Consider the following 18,207-nt stretch of genomic DNA (forward strand, 5'->3'; position numbering starts at 1 on the left):
TGTACTTGTACGTGTCGTTCTACTAATAAATATAAAGTTTACCCGAGTTCTACGTGCTCGACTTTGTGATCATTACGGAGTGACCCCGTCCTGATCCTAACAAGTTTCATGATATCTTTCTGTTCTCAAAAAACGACGCATTGGTTAACATTCTGACATTATATGTTATCTTTTAAAAGTCTCTTTATGTTATTATTTTCAGAAACAGGATATCTTTTAGAGATCTTTTTGACAACATATTGTTCACGTCATTCCATGACGTCAAAATACGGTACATTTCATGACGTCAGGAATTTGTGACATTCGACCGTCATTTTAACGTCATAAGGGCGTCATTTTGTGACGTCAAGAATAGTCAGTAAATGACCATTTTGGGACGTCAAAATGACGTGAGCTTGCTACCTGGGGATGATATACCTGCGATATAAAGGGAGAAAATAGATAGGTCAATTGAGGCCCCTCTATAGGAAATATATATTAGATGCTAAGGATAGGGTGGGGTAAATTATTCAATCTGTTCCTACTCCTGAATTAATAAATCTTCCCAGGAGACATCGATTCTCAAATAAAAGTATAACTGTGAAAATAAAGATTCGACAAATTTGTCGCCAATCTGTCATCATTTATAAATACAGATCTGCTGCATATTTGGCGCAAATCTGCTGTAAGTTTACATTGCAACATCTGTTCTCAATTTGCTGCGTGAATTTGTCATTGTATTGCTAGTGACAGGTCTGCTCTGGTGTTGCATCCAATTTGATATCAGGATTTAAGAATTTTTGTTTGCAATTGGAGCGCACTCGAGGACACAGTAGGCCATTTGGTAGCCTGATTCCGCAAGAAATTTTTAGCAGTCTACTGACAATTTGGCAGCAAATGGTTAGCTGGGTATATTTCCCACCAAACACCAAGTTACATGTAACGTACCTGTTAGTTGTAATTTCCCACTCAACAATGTAATTGTAATATAACACGTGTGTTATATTGCAATTATATTATTGAATGGGAAATTACAACTAACAAGCACGTTACATGTAACTTTGTGTTTGCTGGGTTTGCAATATTTTTTGTGCAGTATTGCAGAAATTCATTTTCAGCAATTTAAATTTTTATTACCTACACAATCTTTCAGAAATTTTTTAGAAATACTTTAAATGCAATGTTGCGTTTGATATTTTGCAGAAATATTCATTGTGTAAGAAATATTAATATTATTACTTTATAATTTTCCCAAAAAATTTTTGAAATAATGCATTTGTCACATTTCTTTTGTAATATTACAGAGCCATACAAATATAAAAGCAAACTTTTTTATCTTCTGTCAAAGATTTCAGAAATCTTGCATTTGCATTATTATAAAAATATGGTGCAAATTTATTTTTAAAATATTTCACATGCAAAGTTACAATTAAAATATTAACGAAATATTTATGTACCATTTTCAAATATTACAATATTTCAACAACATTACTTGCCGAGTGGGTTCATTATCCATCTCAAGATGGCGTATTTCTCGTGAAAAAGATTGACCTACTGGGTGAATAAAAAGGGCTTGCTGAGAACAGAGAACCAAGCACAATTGCACCATTCACACATATTATAATATTGGACTGATCAGTCTAATATTTTATTTTTCTTAATTTCGGCAAGATTTGCCCTGTTTTGTGCCACAAATTTGCTATCATATTGTGTATGGCAAGATTTAATTGCCTTGTTCTTGCTACACATTTGGTGTTATGGTTTACTAGCAAGTTTTATTCTATTATTTGCATAAAATATATGTCATATTGTTTACAACAAACCTTGCCAGCAAAAGCTAATCTTTATGCAGACACACCTTGTCACAATGCTGTTGCAAAGGCTTGCTCAAGTTTGTTGCAAAATTTGTCATTGTGTTAGCTGGGAAATTAAATAAAAACAAAAAAGTCGTCTTGCATACTTGTGTCACTAAATAAAAAGCACCCGTTTACAACACGCGTAGATCGGATATTATCAACGAATATTTCCACGTACAAGCAATACCCAGCTAGCAAAATAACGTAAATTTTGCAGCAAACTCTGCAACTCTGAATATATTCCGGAATATATACGATTATATATAAACAATTTTTCAGACTTAGCTTTTTTAAAAGCAATGCAAAAACTATTTTTTTAATTAGTTTTTCTTTTCAATATGACTATTATTTTTTATATCAAATAGAAATTTTACAAAAGAAAGGAAACTAATATAAACATACATGGACATATTTTATATATATTTATATGTTTTTATATGAAACATTTTTTTCCGGGTATCCAGAGTTAGGTAGTAGTTATAGTAGAAACTAAAAATAATTAAAAAGTTAATGAAATTAAAACTTCTAACTTAAGTTTAAATAAGTTAATTTTTAACCCTCAGTTATTAGACTATCGAAATTTACCGTTGTTAGATTGGATGTGCGGCACTTAAGTAATTTTTAGTTATTCATATCTCCGAGCTAAATCAATCAATTAAAATGTTTTTTAAATTAATGTTTTTAGGAACTCAAAAATCTCAGGAAAATGAATATTCTAATCTAATTAAAATATCAAAAATTACTTAGATTTAGAAATATTAAAAAAAATGTCTACAAAGTTTTTGGTAAAATCGTGTTTGTTGAATAAAATTTCCGGCAGTGCCACACATAGTCTAAGAATAATTTTACTAACTAAGGGTTAATTTTAATTATTTTTGAATCACAAAAACTTAATTTATTAACTTTTTTCCCAAGTTAAAAATTCTCATATGTAAAAAATGAAAGAAAAAGCATTTTTCCATGTTAAAATACAATATTTCTTGAATATTTCATATTTAAACTTAATTTATAAATAAAATATTAAATTTATTTGATAGTCCACATTATAATTGTTTTAAGTAATTTAATTTTAAAAAGTTGCAATTTTCTAATTTATTATATAAACAATGCTTTTCAAAATTAATTTTTAATTTAATTTTAACATAATTTTTAACTGAGTTTGTTTTTGATTAATGTAACTTTTAAATTATGTAATTAAATTAATTTTATAAGTCGCCAACATTAATTTCAATTTATGTCGATTAATTTAAAAATTTAGTTTAAAAATTAATAATTTACCCAACTTTGTAAATATCTAATTATACATATATAGAAAATAGAATTCAGAAACGGAAATATAAAGCTTCTAATTTATCCTTAAATAGATTAATTGAATAAAGTAGTATATATGATAATATATACTCGCTTTATATATTAATTAATATTCGACATTATCTTTAAAGCCTTTTTTATACAAACAGCAAGACGCTTTGAAATTTTCGTAAAATTATCTTAATTTTTCCAAATAGAATTCTTTTTACATATTGTAGAAATATTTTACAATATATAATATCGTTAACGTGCTATTTTCACACACATCCAAGTTTTGAAAACTCAAACTTCAAATGCATAATATACATATAGAGAAACTCAAACAATAAGGTCACTGCACCAGTCATTGAATAATTACAGCAATATACGACTGTTCAAGAAAAATACTAAAATAATAAAACTTTCAAATAATAATTTGCAAAAAATACTGAAACTTTAAATTTGTTAAAAAGTGTAATTATTTAGAAACAAAAATAAGTATTTTCAATAAAAAGCAAATAGAAAACGAAATCGTAAATAAGACTCACAAAAAGTTTTCTTTTTATTTTAATACATAAATAATTTTTCCTAAAAGACTGAATATTATTTGTATAATAAAATTCCAATAAATGTTGCTTGCAAAATTTCATTTTTTTTAAACAATTGTTTCAAGAAAAATAATTTTTAAATAAAAATAGAGATATTACCAGATATTAATTTAGAATAGAAAAAACAGTTATTCAAAAGTTTCACTTTTCACAAAAAGCAACTAGGTAGTCTGCAATCCTGAATCATCACTAGTTCTCGATATAGAAATCATAATTCTATACTGTTCATAAGAAAATCGATGGTCTCGGTCACATCATCGCACAGATTCCTTCAGACAACTTTTTAAAATAAGAGAATAAGAAATGAGACTCTTTGAGATTTCAAAACTTCTATGAATAAACGGACATGAGTTACTCAGGTTTGTAGAAGAAAAAACCATTTTTTAAATTTTCTATTTATTTTTCTTATATAATTTTCTATTTTCTTTGTATTTATTTATTGACTAATTCAATTTCACATTTGTTAATAGACTGGTGCAATGATATTGTTTTTAAAATCAGATTACGCGTGTTTGTATACTTTAGTATTTTACATTGAAGTATCAAGAAATAAATAGAATTGGATTTTTAAATGATACATTGTACTGCATTTTAGTCACATGTTTTGTGACAAATTGATATATAATACAATATACATGCATTGCATTTTTTTCGAGAATGTACTTATATAAATTGTAACGATACGCGTTATCAATAATCATAATTACACTATATCCATTGCAATCCTCTAACGCGGAATGTTTCAGAGCTAATAATGCAATCAAAGATTTTCTTACAAAATAAATTGCAAAATTGCAAAATTAACATCTTCGTACTTTTTTAAACTTAAACAATCCTTAATAGTCATACGCCATTCAATTCGTTTCACGCAAGACTTTTATAATCACACACACACACACACACACACACACACACACACACACACACACACACACACACACACACACACACACACACACACACACACACACACACACTTACGCGCGCGTGCGCGCGTATGTGTGATATATATATATAAATAGATAAAATTTTTAAAAATATTATATTTACAATAAATAATTAATAATTTACAATAAAATAATTAAAAATAATATAAGTTAAAAAGATTATACAGAGTATATTTAATAAAAAGCAGAAGAAAATTTGATTCCAAATAAAATTAAAAAAATTAAGTAATATATTAAGTAAAATTAAAAAATTCGATAATAATGTAACAAAATTATGAATGAGATTTCATTTTTTTAATTAGAAAAAATGTTTAAATGTTTTTTAATTAAAAAAATGTTTAAATATTTAAGCATTAATTAAAAAAGAAACGTTTATTAAAATTTTATTATTCATATTCTTATATAATTTTAAATATTTATGTAACAAGTGCCTACAGCACATGAATATTTAAACATTTAAAAACAAAACCTTAATTGTAATTTTGTTATTAATTTCTGTCTCATGTTGTCTTATGTCTTATTCAGAATCACTCTTTAAATTTTCTCCCACCTGACGTCAATAATTTTATGCAAGGTCTACGATGTCAGCAGGAGTAATGGAGTAGGAGTAAGAAGTAAGAAATATGAAATGAGATTTGTAGTGTCATTTCGCTTACTCCCGGTTTTTAATTGGTCAATTGTTACTCTTACTCACCTTAGGATTAAAAACCAAACTCCTTACTTCATTACTCCTGCTGACATTGCAGATCTCGCATTATATAAAGTAATTATAAAACTATTAATCAAGTTATTACAAGTACTACTTAATAAGTATAAAACTATATTAATAAGTAGTCATAGTAAAGACCATTAAATATATAAGATTAATAAAATTAAAACTTTGTTTTTTAATTATAAATGTTGAAATTTTTATATTATAGACACTTTTAACACGAATGTTTAAACATATACGATTAAAAACTCTTAATCAGAATTTTATTATTTCTGATTTTCGTTTTATTTTATTGTCTAGAAACATTTCTTAAATTTTTTCTCCATCCGTTGCTGAATACTCTATATATAAATGTACACAGTAAAATATATAACATATAAATAAATTTAATATTAATCATCTTCCTTTTCTAATAATATTGCATATTTTAAAATATGCTTTAAACATGAAATTTATTTTTTATTACGTATATTTTAATAATCACGAGAAAGGAATTTGAATGAATTTGACATAGGACACACAGTGTCGAACATTGAGAATAGTTCAAGATTAAAAAGATACAGATTTAATTTTTAAATTTTTATTTTTTACTAAGAAATCTTTCAGATTGTACCATTAGCTCGGAAACATTTTATACATTCGATGATTTTTGATCGAAAATATACGAAATTGATTATTAATATAAAATTATTAGGACGCAGTGGATCAAAGTTTATCAGATTAACATCACGATCTCTTGGTAAAAAAAAAGAAATTATTATATTGCAAAGATATTTACAACATCGATTATTGGTACACGTTCGCTTCTCTATCATTTTAACTCTTTATCATTATTAAAGAAGTCTTAAGACCAATTTACAATTCTCACTTTTACATCCAAGATTCCAGCGCGCAATATTTCACTATGTTTCGCGAGAAAAAGAATTACATGCCCTAAAAAATTTACAAAATCAACGCTGCGCGAGCATGCGTTGCATGAGTCCCAGCTTAAGATTTACTACAAGGTTGGATGGTATAATTCAACGGCGGAGGTGGAATTAGAAGAGGTAACGGAGTCGGCGGTGGCGGAGCTTGTACAGGTATGGGTGTCAAAGTTGCAGTCGTGGCTTGCGATTGTTCGACCGCACGCACCGTTGTATTATAAATCGAAAGATAACTGGGCCAGAGATGAGGTGGCGGTGGAGAACCAGGTGGAGGCGGGGGTGGCGAACGGTCGTCCATTTCGTCGGAGTCGTCCATTATCATAGCCGTCAACGGAGTGATACGCGGTTTCTTCAACTTGATTATTTTTACCTGTAAAAATGCGAGAAAGAATATTTTGTACAATACAATTGGGAAAATACTTCTTTAATCTGAACCTTTTTTTTAACACACTGAACAAAATCAATAGCAGAATAATAACACACCTTGACTTTTTTCTTGGTTTTTTGCGGTCTTGCTCTCTTCTCCTTTCTGCTCTTTCTGAAACTGTAAATTTTGTCCCTCCTTAAATCGCTGAATCCCTCACGGAAACAAATTCCTTGTGGAGGAGGCGGCGAGGGCATATCACCCTCGCCGCCACTAGGGCTAGTCCCCTCGCCAGGTTTTACACCGTCGGCGAACTGAACCGACTTTTTGATCCTCTTTGCCTTTTTCGGTTTCACCGAATTTGATTTAGCGGATTTAGTATCAGAACCCGTATCTTTGTTACACTCGTTATTCTTATCTGTCTCTTCATCTTTGTCGGTGCTGTCTTTAATGATAACGTCGTCTGCATCCGACAAATCATCCAGATTGCCATTAGAAATCGCGTTTCTTCTAAAAAGAACAAAAATCTGTTTATTTGATGCACAATGCAAGCTAAATTCAGCAAATGGACAAAATAATGTAAACCTTGGAAGTATACGAAAATAAAAATTTCTTTCATGATTTTTGTGAAAATTTTTCTTAAAATTTCTATATAAATTTTAAAACATTTTTAAAAATATTTAGTTTTTTTCGATTAATTCACATAATATCTATAATATAAAAATATTCAAAGAATGATATTTTAAACCTCTAGGGCCAGGTGTTCCAATGTGTCCCATACATTCAAATACATTAAAATATACTATCAACAAATATATTAAAATATAATATCCATAATGTAAGAATTTTATCGATAGAGTTGCTTTAAGTAAGCCTTGATAAAATCGTTATACTATCAGAACTTAAGATTCATCAAGTCCAATAAATAATAATATATTACATAAAAATTCTACAATTTCTATTAAAAAACTTAAGCCCTATAGGGTCTTATAATTAAGCCAATTTAAACTATTAAACTAGATATTTGTGTTGACATAATATTTACTCTGTGCAGCCAAATTATTTTATTTACTATTATTTCAGAAATTTTGCAGACATTCAAAACGTTCAAGAAAATGATTCATAACAATAAAGGAATAGTAAAGGAATAAAGGCTAAAAACGAACAAGTTAAGGTGTAAGAATTTTAGTGGAACTTATTATTATTATGCAAATCAATAATAAACTGTGCGTTTTGACTTATTTAATCTTCCTTAGCAATAATTTTATATACATATAAAATAAATTAAGACATTACAAATAAATAAATTAAAAAAAGAAAAAGTTGAGTAATAAAACAATTACATCGCAGTTTAACATGTCAAAGGAATACAAAAGATTCGGTAATCATAGTCAGATAGTATAAAAATTGATCGGTAAAATGATTATAAAATAACTGATTCTTGTTTCCACACAAAAATAGTTTGTTATATATTCAAAATTGTTGCTAAATTAATAAAATAAAAGTTAATAAATGATGTCAAATTAGTAATCTAAGGGAAAAATAAAAAACTGTAAAAAGTGATCACAGACGAAAATAAAGACTATTGAGCTATTTACTCACTGTGAATGCAAGGTATGAAATATTTAATTTTTGTTTTATGGTCGACGTGTGTCTCGATCAATCCGCAATGCTCATGAGTTAAATTGAATCTGGCTGTAAAATTCGGCTAACATTGTGTTTATGTGTAAGCGCGTTACTTTATTTTAACTGCAGGGTTAGCACAAATTCTAATTGGTTTCTGTTTTTCTATTCTTATTTAATTTGTCAAGGTCTGAATGTGTCCTAAAGTATGATGCGTTTTACTTTTTTACGTGTTAGATTGTATATGAATATTAAAAGACTTTTATTATTAAATTGATGTGATATTAATATGATATTAATGATTATACGTGCAATTAGAAAAATGTATATCTATATTAATATTAATATATTAGTATATATACATATATATAGTTAATTATATATATATATAACTAATTCTAAAATGCCAAGAAATAATAGAAGGATTTTTATTTTATATATATATATATATATATATATATATATATATATATATTAAAAAATCCTATTATTCCTTGTGGCATTCTAGAGTTAGTTAGACTCGATCTGTGACGTATAAATTTTCGATTAATACTAGCAATAAATATTAATTTTAATAAAAACAATAACGAAAACGTAACGAATCGTTATTTTTTTAGTAACGGTAACAAGTTATTTTTTTTTAAGTAACGGTAACGGTAACACGTTACTTTTATGAAGTAACGTTCTCAAACCTGCCTAACTGTATTTTTATTGTCATTCTCAAGTTTGTTTAAAATGGCAAAATAAGATTTATCTAGCAGTTCGGTATCTTTGTTTAAATTGAGACCGTATGACTGCTCTTTATGTGCAACATTTCTGCGATCAATCTTCTGTAATAATTTGATTCAAATTCTAAAATCTTCGAGTTATCCTAGTCGAAAGTATGATTAAACTTTAACATATGGTCAGAGATAACCAAAAGTTTAGAAACATTTATTTTTGTATTATTTTTATGTTCTTTTAACCCTTAGAGATCACACTTTATTTTTCGAACTTTGAGGTCACACGTGGTTATCACCCATCGTTATTTTTAAATAGCTGTATTTATCAAATTATCAAAAATATGGTAATAAAAAATTCAGAGATAAACTTGAATGTTTGAAAAATGTATTATAATATTTTTTAAGCAAAAATAAAAAAAACGTTAGTACCTAAACAATTCTTAAATCTTACAACATTAGAAAAAAAAGTTTTTACAAAATAACTCATAATTTTTTTAATTTTAAATATTTTTATCTAAAAATTTAGACTTTTATATACTGGGTGGTTATATACTACCATCCTATTTTGCTTTTGGATGACTGCCAATAGCAAACTACAATGACTTTCTGTTACAGAATAGTACAAGAGCATAATTGAAACCTTTAACTACCATTATAAGGCGGTTCTGATATATTTTTTCTTAGATCAGAAAGATGTAAATATCAGAAAAATGTTAAATTTAAGTGATGGATGGTAACCACCCACAATAACCTCAAAGGGTTAATCTAGTTTTAAGTTTCCTTTTCGTTTGCCGAACGTACGAGGTATCACAATTTTTACAAAATATCTTGTATACAACGTTGTTACTTTGATTTTGTTGGACTTGATCTTTGTGCACTTTAATGAATCTTTTGAGATTATTGAAAAACTTATATCTTACGATGAATTCATTTTTATTTATTGCTGTTGCTATTGTTTCAGACACATTCTTGATGTGACAAATTATTATGATTTTTGGCTCTCAAGTTTTTCCATTTGTATTATTTAAAAGGTTCATATACTGGAATTCAGTATATGAAATCCAACTTTAATGTTGAATACTTTCTTGAGTCTTACATTGCTTTTGTTAAAAATTATTTCGATAACCGTCGTTTAATAAAAAGTTTACAACAAGTCCTATGTTTTTTTGATAGAATTTAGGATGTGACAGCTCTGTCAACAAACCCATAAATTATGCCAATCTTATGGCAGGTCAGGTGATTGGAGAAATACAAAAGATATCTGCCTGAAAAAGTATTTCTGTAGTACCAGTCTATCAACAAAGTGTCATTACAAATTTGTAGTGATAGATTCAAAAAATTGAGTAACGGTTATTCTCAAGTTCTATCGTGAATTGCAATCTTTCATGATAATTATTGAATGTGTCTAATATATTATTAATCTGGTCAGTAGACTGCGAAAACAATGTCATCGACATACCATGCATAAAAAGACAAATCCAACTTTAGGCTGTTTAAAATATATAATTCTAAATTTTGCATAACATCGGCAATGATGGCGAACAGTGGCGAATCCATTAGAGTGCCAAAGGTTTGTTTAGATAATGTCGTTAAAAAAGGTAAGTGATACAATAAATTCCACTGCAGAGATGAGATCGTGGAATATTCGTTGTCTTTTTAATGTATGGCCATCTCTTGCCGATGCTGTCAATAATTAAATTCAACAGTACGTTTGTAAAAAGACACTTTAAACAAAGATACCGAACTGCTAGATGAATCTTATTTATCCATCTTAGATAGACTTAAGAACAACAATGAAAACACACAATTAGGAGAAAGTATAAGTAATGCACTTAAACTTAAAACAATGTCAGCTAGTTAAGTTAAGTTGAATTTTACAGACAGATTCAATTTAACTCTTGAGCATTGCGGATCAATCGAGACAACGTCAACCATAAAATAGAAATTAAATATTTCATCTCTTGTATTCACAGTGAGTAAATAGTTCAATAGTCTTTATTTTTATCTGTGTTCATTTTTTTACGTAGTTTGTTACTTTTTTCTCAGATTAGAAATTTGATATCACTTTTTAACTTCTATTTTATTAATTTAACAACGAAGTTACCACAATTTTAACTATGGACTCAAACTATTCTCGTGTGGAAACAAGAATCAATTATGTATTTCATAACCATTTTACCGATCAATTTTTATACTATCTAACTATAATTACCGAATCTTTTTGTAATCCGTTTGACATGTTAAATTGTGATGTAATTGTTTTATGACTCAACTCTTTGTTTTTTAAATTAATTTATTTGTAATGTCTTAATTTATTTTATATGTATATAAAATTACTGCTGAGGAAGATTAAGTCAAAACATACAGTTTACTATTGATTTGCACTATAATAATAAATTCCATTACAATTTTTACACTTTAATTTTACTCATTTTTGGCCTCTATTACCTTGAATTTTTTAAATGGGACTCCCTATTTTTTTTATTGTATATTCTTGTAGCCCTCGTCGAGTAGTTTCCAAAACACTACAATAAAGCTTCTTTTGGTTAAGCATTTCCTGAGATATTTTAAAATTTGTCATAATACTTTTTAATACAAAATATAAAATATCTCGTAAACTAAAGGAGAAAGATCCGGCCATATATGGCAAAATCGAGGAAGGATTCGGCCAGTTAAGGCAAGATTGGAAAAGATCCGGCCAATTAAGATAAGATCGAGGAAGGATCTGGCCAGTTAAGGCAAGATCGAGTAAGGATCTATCTTTTCAAAGTTTACAACAAATTTTCAAAGTGTCCACCATTCACAGTTTGACAGTGTACTAGTCGATCGTAAAATCCTGAAGTAGTTCCTAATATAATCCGTGGAAATGAGCGCAGCTTCATCAAGGATTTGACGACGCAGATCCTGTACAGTTTATAGTTTTGTAACATAAACTTTACTCTTCAGGTAGCCCCATATAAAATAGTTGAAAGGTAAGAGGTCTGGTGATCAAACTGGCCAGTCAATTAGACCTCTCCTCCCTACCCATCGTTCAGCGAAGACTACATTCAAATTAATACAAACATTTCTTGCATGCGTGTGGCGCAGCATCATCTTGTTAGAACTAAGTGTTCTCAATGTCTCCACCAACAATGGCCCTTATCGCAAGAATTATTTGGTTTCTCAACGTATCTTCATACATTACAGCATTTAAATTTCCTTTAATAAAGAATGGACCTATCAAGTATTAAAATAACTGCCCAAACATTTACTTTATCCTGATATTGAGTATAAAATTCTAGTTTCTAATAAAGATTTATATCCGACCAAAATCTACAATTGTGTCGATTAATATTACCATTAATTTCAAACGTTGCTTCGTCTGAAAAAACTATGTTGTAAAGAAAATCAGATTCTGCATCTATTCTTTCCATCATTAATTCACAAAACTTTAGACGTCGATCAAAATCGTCTTCATTCAGCTTTTGTACTAGATGAACTTTGTATGGATGGAATTTATTCTGTTTTAATATTTTGCAAACTTACTTCTGATCTATTTCATGTTCTACAGCTGTGAGTGGAACTATGTGGATTCTCCACAAAGGGTTGCAAGACATCCAATAACTTCTCAGAGTTTGTTGCTGGTCTCCCTGTTTTTGGGCGGTTTTTAAAGCTACCAATTTCTTTGAAACGTCGAATTGTTTTGTAAACTGTAGATTTCGAGATACTTGTATTTTCATTTCGGAACGTTGCATTGAAGAGCTATCTAACATCATTATATGACCTTTTCTATTTCCCTTTTTTCTTATTATCAAAAAAGACATTCGTTCACATTCAGTAAGGTGTTGCATTTTGACAAAATACTACGAACAATGTAAAATATGTACTCTAATAATTAAAAAATAAATACGTAATTGATGTGTGGTAGTCGTAAAAACGACAGACACTGAGTAGCCGCGAAAGCGACTGATAATAAATAGCCATGAAAGCGACTGATACTGAGTAACCGTGAAAACAACAGATGCTGATAGATCTCTAATTATTGAGTATTTACATTGTTCGTTTTTTTTTAATCTTCCTCCGATCTTCCCTTAGATGGCCAGATCTTTTTCCTTTACTTTACGAGATATTTCATATTTTGTATTAAAAAGTATCATGACAAATTTTAAAATATCTCAGGAAATGCTTAACCAAAAGAAGCTTTATTAGTGTTTTGAAAACGTCTTGACGAGGGCTACAAAAATATACAATAAAAAATAGAGTCCCATTTATAAAATTCAAGGTAACCTTGTCTTGACCTTGACGACGCCATGCAAAGTCAAACTGATAGGATCAGTAAATAGACCTTTGTCAACCTTACCACTTTTGTTTGAAACATTTCTTTCTAAAATGCGTAGTTTCCGAGATATTTAGGAATTTCCATACTTTTTCCTCACCCTGTATATATGTGTATATATATATATATATATATATATATAAAGTTTTATTTAAATCCGGTAACTAATAACAAAATTATGAAATTTTTAATAAAGCACGTGACTGGTTAAGAATAAAAAAAGAAAATAAGTTTTATTGTAACTTTCTCCTGTATAACATTATATGGCGCGTGACTCCAAAAATATTTCATAGTGGTAACAGAATCGTAGAAATAATTTCATTTGTTGCGATTTCGGTATTTAAGTAACAAATATCTACAAATTTTACAATTGCTGAGAGTACAAGTAGGCAATACTGCAGAAAATTATTGTAACATTGAGGACGCGGAATGTGTCAAGAAGGCCGACACAAAAATGGTTAAGAGGTCGCGCGAAGAAAGAATTCAACATAGAAGTTCAAAAGCAGCAGCAGCAGATACTTCTACTAACAAGAGGACCTTACGGGTCATGGGTCATCGATTTTTTTCATACTTATAGGATTTGAAGATCAGTACCCGGACTTCAATTTCCTAAAGCAGTACGATGCGCTTCTCAAAAATACTTGAGAAAATCGATTTTGAAGATTTCCGATATCTTTAAGTACAGAAAATTTTGACGTATTGTTAGAGCAGCTCGTAGTCGAGCGCACAGAGCTCTAGTTTCGTAAGCGCGGAGTAGCTGGTTCGATTCTCGCTGGTCCCAATTTTTTTTTAATAAGTCAATGCAGTTTTTTTTAAATTGTATATCTTAACATTTATCAAATTGAAATGCTAATTAATTATTAAATATTTGTTATTTTTTAAATAAAAATTAACATCCCTTTATTTTTATTTAACGGTAAAGTACGAATAACACAGCATCTGCTCTCTCGGAACCCTTACTTCTCCCATTTTTTGCAAGGCTGTTCTTTGTTCACGACTAGATGCGAAAGAATGGGGATCAACCAGAGGCTCGATTCTTGAATTTATTTGCAAGAGAAACGTATTCGCAAATTCTGTTCTTACAGAAAAGTTGAAAATTTATTGGCTATCGTATGGCTTTTAACCAATAAACTTGCAACTTTTCTGTTAGAGCGGGTATTTGCGCATACGTTTTCTTGCAAATGAATTCAAGAATCGAGCCCCAGGATCGACTTACAATAAACTCGACTTGTAAACTCCGACTAACGTGTTAAAGATACAGCGTAAAATGTAAGCGATAAAATAACTGAATATTATTTGTACATATTATTTTTGCATTTAACAATAAGACGTTTTCCATTTTTGTACCAAATTTTAATTTATTATAAATATTCGCATTTTCAAGCAAGTGGCAATTAAAAATAAAAAGTTGTTAATTTTTATTTAAAAAATAACAAATAAATATTTAATAATTAATTAGCATTTCAATTTGATCAATGTTAAGATATAGGATTTAAAAAAAACTCCATTGACTTATTAAAAAAAAAATTGGGGGCAGAGCAAGAATCGAACCAGCGACTTCGCGCTTACTAAACTAGAGCTCTGTACGCTCGGCTACGAGTGGCTCTGACGATAGGTCAAAATTTTCTGTACTTAAAGATATCGGAAATCTTCAAAATCGATTTTCTCGAGTATTTTTGAGAAGCGCATCGTACTGCTTTAGGAAATTGATGTCCGGGTACTGATCTTTAAATCTTATAAGTATGAAAAAAATCGATGACCCATGACCCGTAAGGTCCCCTTGTAAGATCAAAAACGATGTAGACCAAGAATAATTGACTAAAAGTAAAAAGTGATTGTTTCATTACTTCACTAATTCGTTTAATTACTTCACTTTATTAATTATTTCACATTTAAATTTTAAATGCGTTTTCCTCGAAACAGTGGGTGTTTACGATAATAGCTATCCGAGTAATTTTCTCTAGGACCGAAATATATGATAAGCACAACCATCTACTATCATCATGATTCGTGACAACTCAATGCTGTCCGGTATAGCCAAATCATCACGAGCAAGTTGCGAGTTGCGAGTTCCGTGAGTTTGTAGCAGGTAACCTAAAAAGTACGACATAAATAATTTGATTATTACAATTAAAAATAATCTGTTTTTAATGTATGGTAAGATTATTAACTTCATTAAAATAGTAATTATATAACACAATCATGTACTTTTAAAGTATTGTCTAAAGTAATATTAAAGAGATTATTTTATTTACAAATATTTTATTTATTAATTTGTCTATCAAGTTTCTATATTATAACGTATATCTAATGCATATCTAACGTATATCTGTTTACAGTATATCTTAATTTACTATGCACTTGTATTACAAATTAAAAAAATTTATTGTAAACATTATTATTAGTTTCACATTAGTGAAATATTCATGCATAATATTTATACATAAAGATATATGATTTTTTAAATCAATGATAACACCATGCAACTTATCATTAACAGTTGTTACAAGAAAGAAAAATATTTATACTTAAATTTTTATTTTACTTGTAATCTAAAAAATATTATTAATAATGATTTATTTAGTAATTTTACATAATTTATCTCATTTGTTTCAAAGTGTTAACACCATCCGTTTAATAAAAGATGACTTTTCTAATATATATGTTAGTTAATAATAAATAATAACATTTATTGAGAATCAATGTTTAATTAAAATATTAGGTTTTGAAATAATACCGTTATGATAGAAACTTGATAGACAAAATAAATATTTGTAAATAAAATAAACTCTGATATTACTTTAGACAATACTTTACAAATACATGATTGTGTTACATATAATTACTATTTTAAAGTTAATAATCTTATCATACATTAAAAACAGATTATTTTTAATTGTAATAATCAAATTATTTATGTCGTACTTTTTAGGTTACCTGCTACAAACTCACGGAACTCGCAACTTGCTCGTGATGATTTGGCTATACCGGACAGCATTGAGTTGTCACGAATCATGATGATAGTAGATGGTTGTGCTTATTATATATTTTGGTCCTAGAGAAAATTACTCGGATAGCCATTATCGTAAACACCCAGTGTTCTTGAACGTCGGTGGACACCTAATATCTCATAAACTATTTCATTCATATAGATATACATTTAACAGCATTTTCTTTACTAATTGTTAAAAGTTTTTTTACAAAGTTTGTATGTACAAAAATAAAGAGTAAAAGGCAATTTCATGTCAATAACAAATTTTTTTAACACAAAAATTTTTTTAAAATTTTCTTATTTTGTGCATACTTTGATTGTGTAAAGGGATTTGGAATTCTGCAAACCCAATCCAAAAATATTTTCTAATAAAAAACCCTACATTATCGATTCCGATCAAATTTGACGGGCACTTTAGCATCCAGCTAAAAGTCATTAACTTTAATTTTATTATTTAATTTTTAACTTTTTGTTATTCCATAACTCTGTTTTCTAGATATAGATTTTCTAGATAGATATTGTTAGGTATTATTTTGTCTATCTCCTGTATAGTATATTCATTCTTAATGCCCCCCATTGCAAGTCCTTTTTATTAAGACTGCATAAAATACGATTTGCTAAATACAAATTCTTAATAAATATCAATTATACACTATTTTTTAAAAGTATATTTTATACCATATATATAGTTTCAACAAACCTAAATCCCGGAACAACCAAAATGCCTTTTAATGGCGGGGGTGGTAATGCTGGCCATTCCTTCTTAGCTTCAATTTCCACTTGATCTTTATTCGCATCTGTTATTGTTTCGTCGACTTCAATTTGCTGGTTAATTATTTGTAACGATTTCTCATCATCATCATCATCATCCTCATCTTCGTCTTCTGCTTCTTCTTCCTCTTCTTCATCATCCTCCGCCTCAGCTTCGACTTCGTCGTCGTCCTCATCTTCTTCTTCATCTGCGGCAGCGTCTTCATCTTCTTCTTTAATAGATGTTGTCATCTCCTCGTCTTCTTTCGTGAGATTAGTCGACGGAGATTCAGCATGCTCTTCTCCCTCTTTCAGTGCTTTTAGAACTGACGGATCGACAATTGCACTCTTATGGTGATCTAATAAGACCCCGCTCGACTGTCGTGACGTACTATTCTTCTCCAGCAATCGTAGAGCTCGTCGATTAACCCGTTCTATTCGCTTACGTTCTTTCTCTTTTCTGCGTAACTCGCGTAATCGTTTACGCTCCTCTCGTTCTTTACGACGTGTCTCAAGTATAGCCTCGTAATTGTACACAGGCTGAACTATCTCTGTAATACAAAGACATTCGATCCGTTAAATTACGAGATCTTTGTGATGGCAAAAAATTGCATGCAATATACTTGTATACGTACTCTGTTGAATCTCGTTCCTTGCCGAGAACGCCGCCGTTACGGGAGGAATTGGAATCGGCACAGGGACAGGTACTGGCAACGATAACGGCAGTGGAGCGGCGGGCGTTATAGCGATGGAGGGATGAGTATTCGTCGCGGCCGGTGGCACAGGCAGTGGAACCGGGACAGGAACAGGTACGGACATAGGAGCCGAGGGTGCGGAGGGCGAGTGTGCCGAAATCGCTGAGGAATATAAAACTCCACTTGATTGATCTGTAGTAATAGACTGACCGCCACCACCACCGCCATCGCCTGCGCTGCTACTGTTATTACTCCAATCTAATGATGTGGGTACTACTTGGAGTACGTTACCTACGCGAACCACCTGACTAGATCCTGATCGAACGGGTGGGGGCGGGGTTACAGCAGGTACCTCTCGACGTACTGATTGCATTCCATTGAAATCGGCAGGAACCACTTGTAAGACGTTTCCAACCTTAAAAACACGGGAA

At 29.8% G+C, this 18,207-nt stretch overlaps 1 protein-coding gene across 3 annotated transcripts in view; it reads right to left on the reverse strand.

Moving 5' to 3' along the window:
* Positions 1–5,956: 5,956 nt before the first annotated feature.
* Positions 5,957–18,207, reverse strand: part of LOC105837289 — a 62,069-nt gene continuing 49,818 nt past the window's right edge. For all 3 annotated transcript variants that reach the window (XM_036290400.1, XM_012681913.3, XM_012681914.3), the window contains exons 16-19: positions 17,717–18,191; positions 17,032–17,632; positions 6,799–7,189; positions 5,957–6,685 (exon numbers count right to left, since the gene is read on the reverse strand). In XM_036290400.1, coding sequence (XP_036146293.1) covers positions 6,380–6,685; positions 6,799–7,189; positions 17,032–17,632; positions 17,717–18,191 — 1,773 coding nt within the window. In that variant the 3' untranslated portion in view covers positions 5,957–6,379. The remainder of the gene's footprint in view (positions 6,686–6,798; positions 7,190–17,031; positions 17,633–17,716; positions 18,192–18,207) is intronic.

This window comes from Monomorium pharaonis, chromosome 7, assembly GCF_013373865.1.
Source record: "Monomorium pharaonis isolate MP-MQ-018 chromosome 7, ASM1337386v2, whole genome shotgun sequence".
Taxonomy (NCBI): domain Eukaryota; kingdom Metazoa; phylum Arthropoda; class Insecta; order Hymenoptera; family Formicidae; genus Monomorium; species Monomorium pharaonis.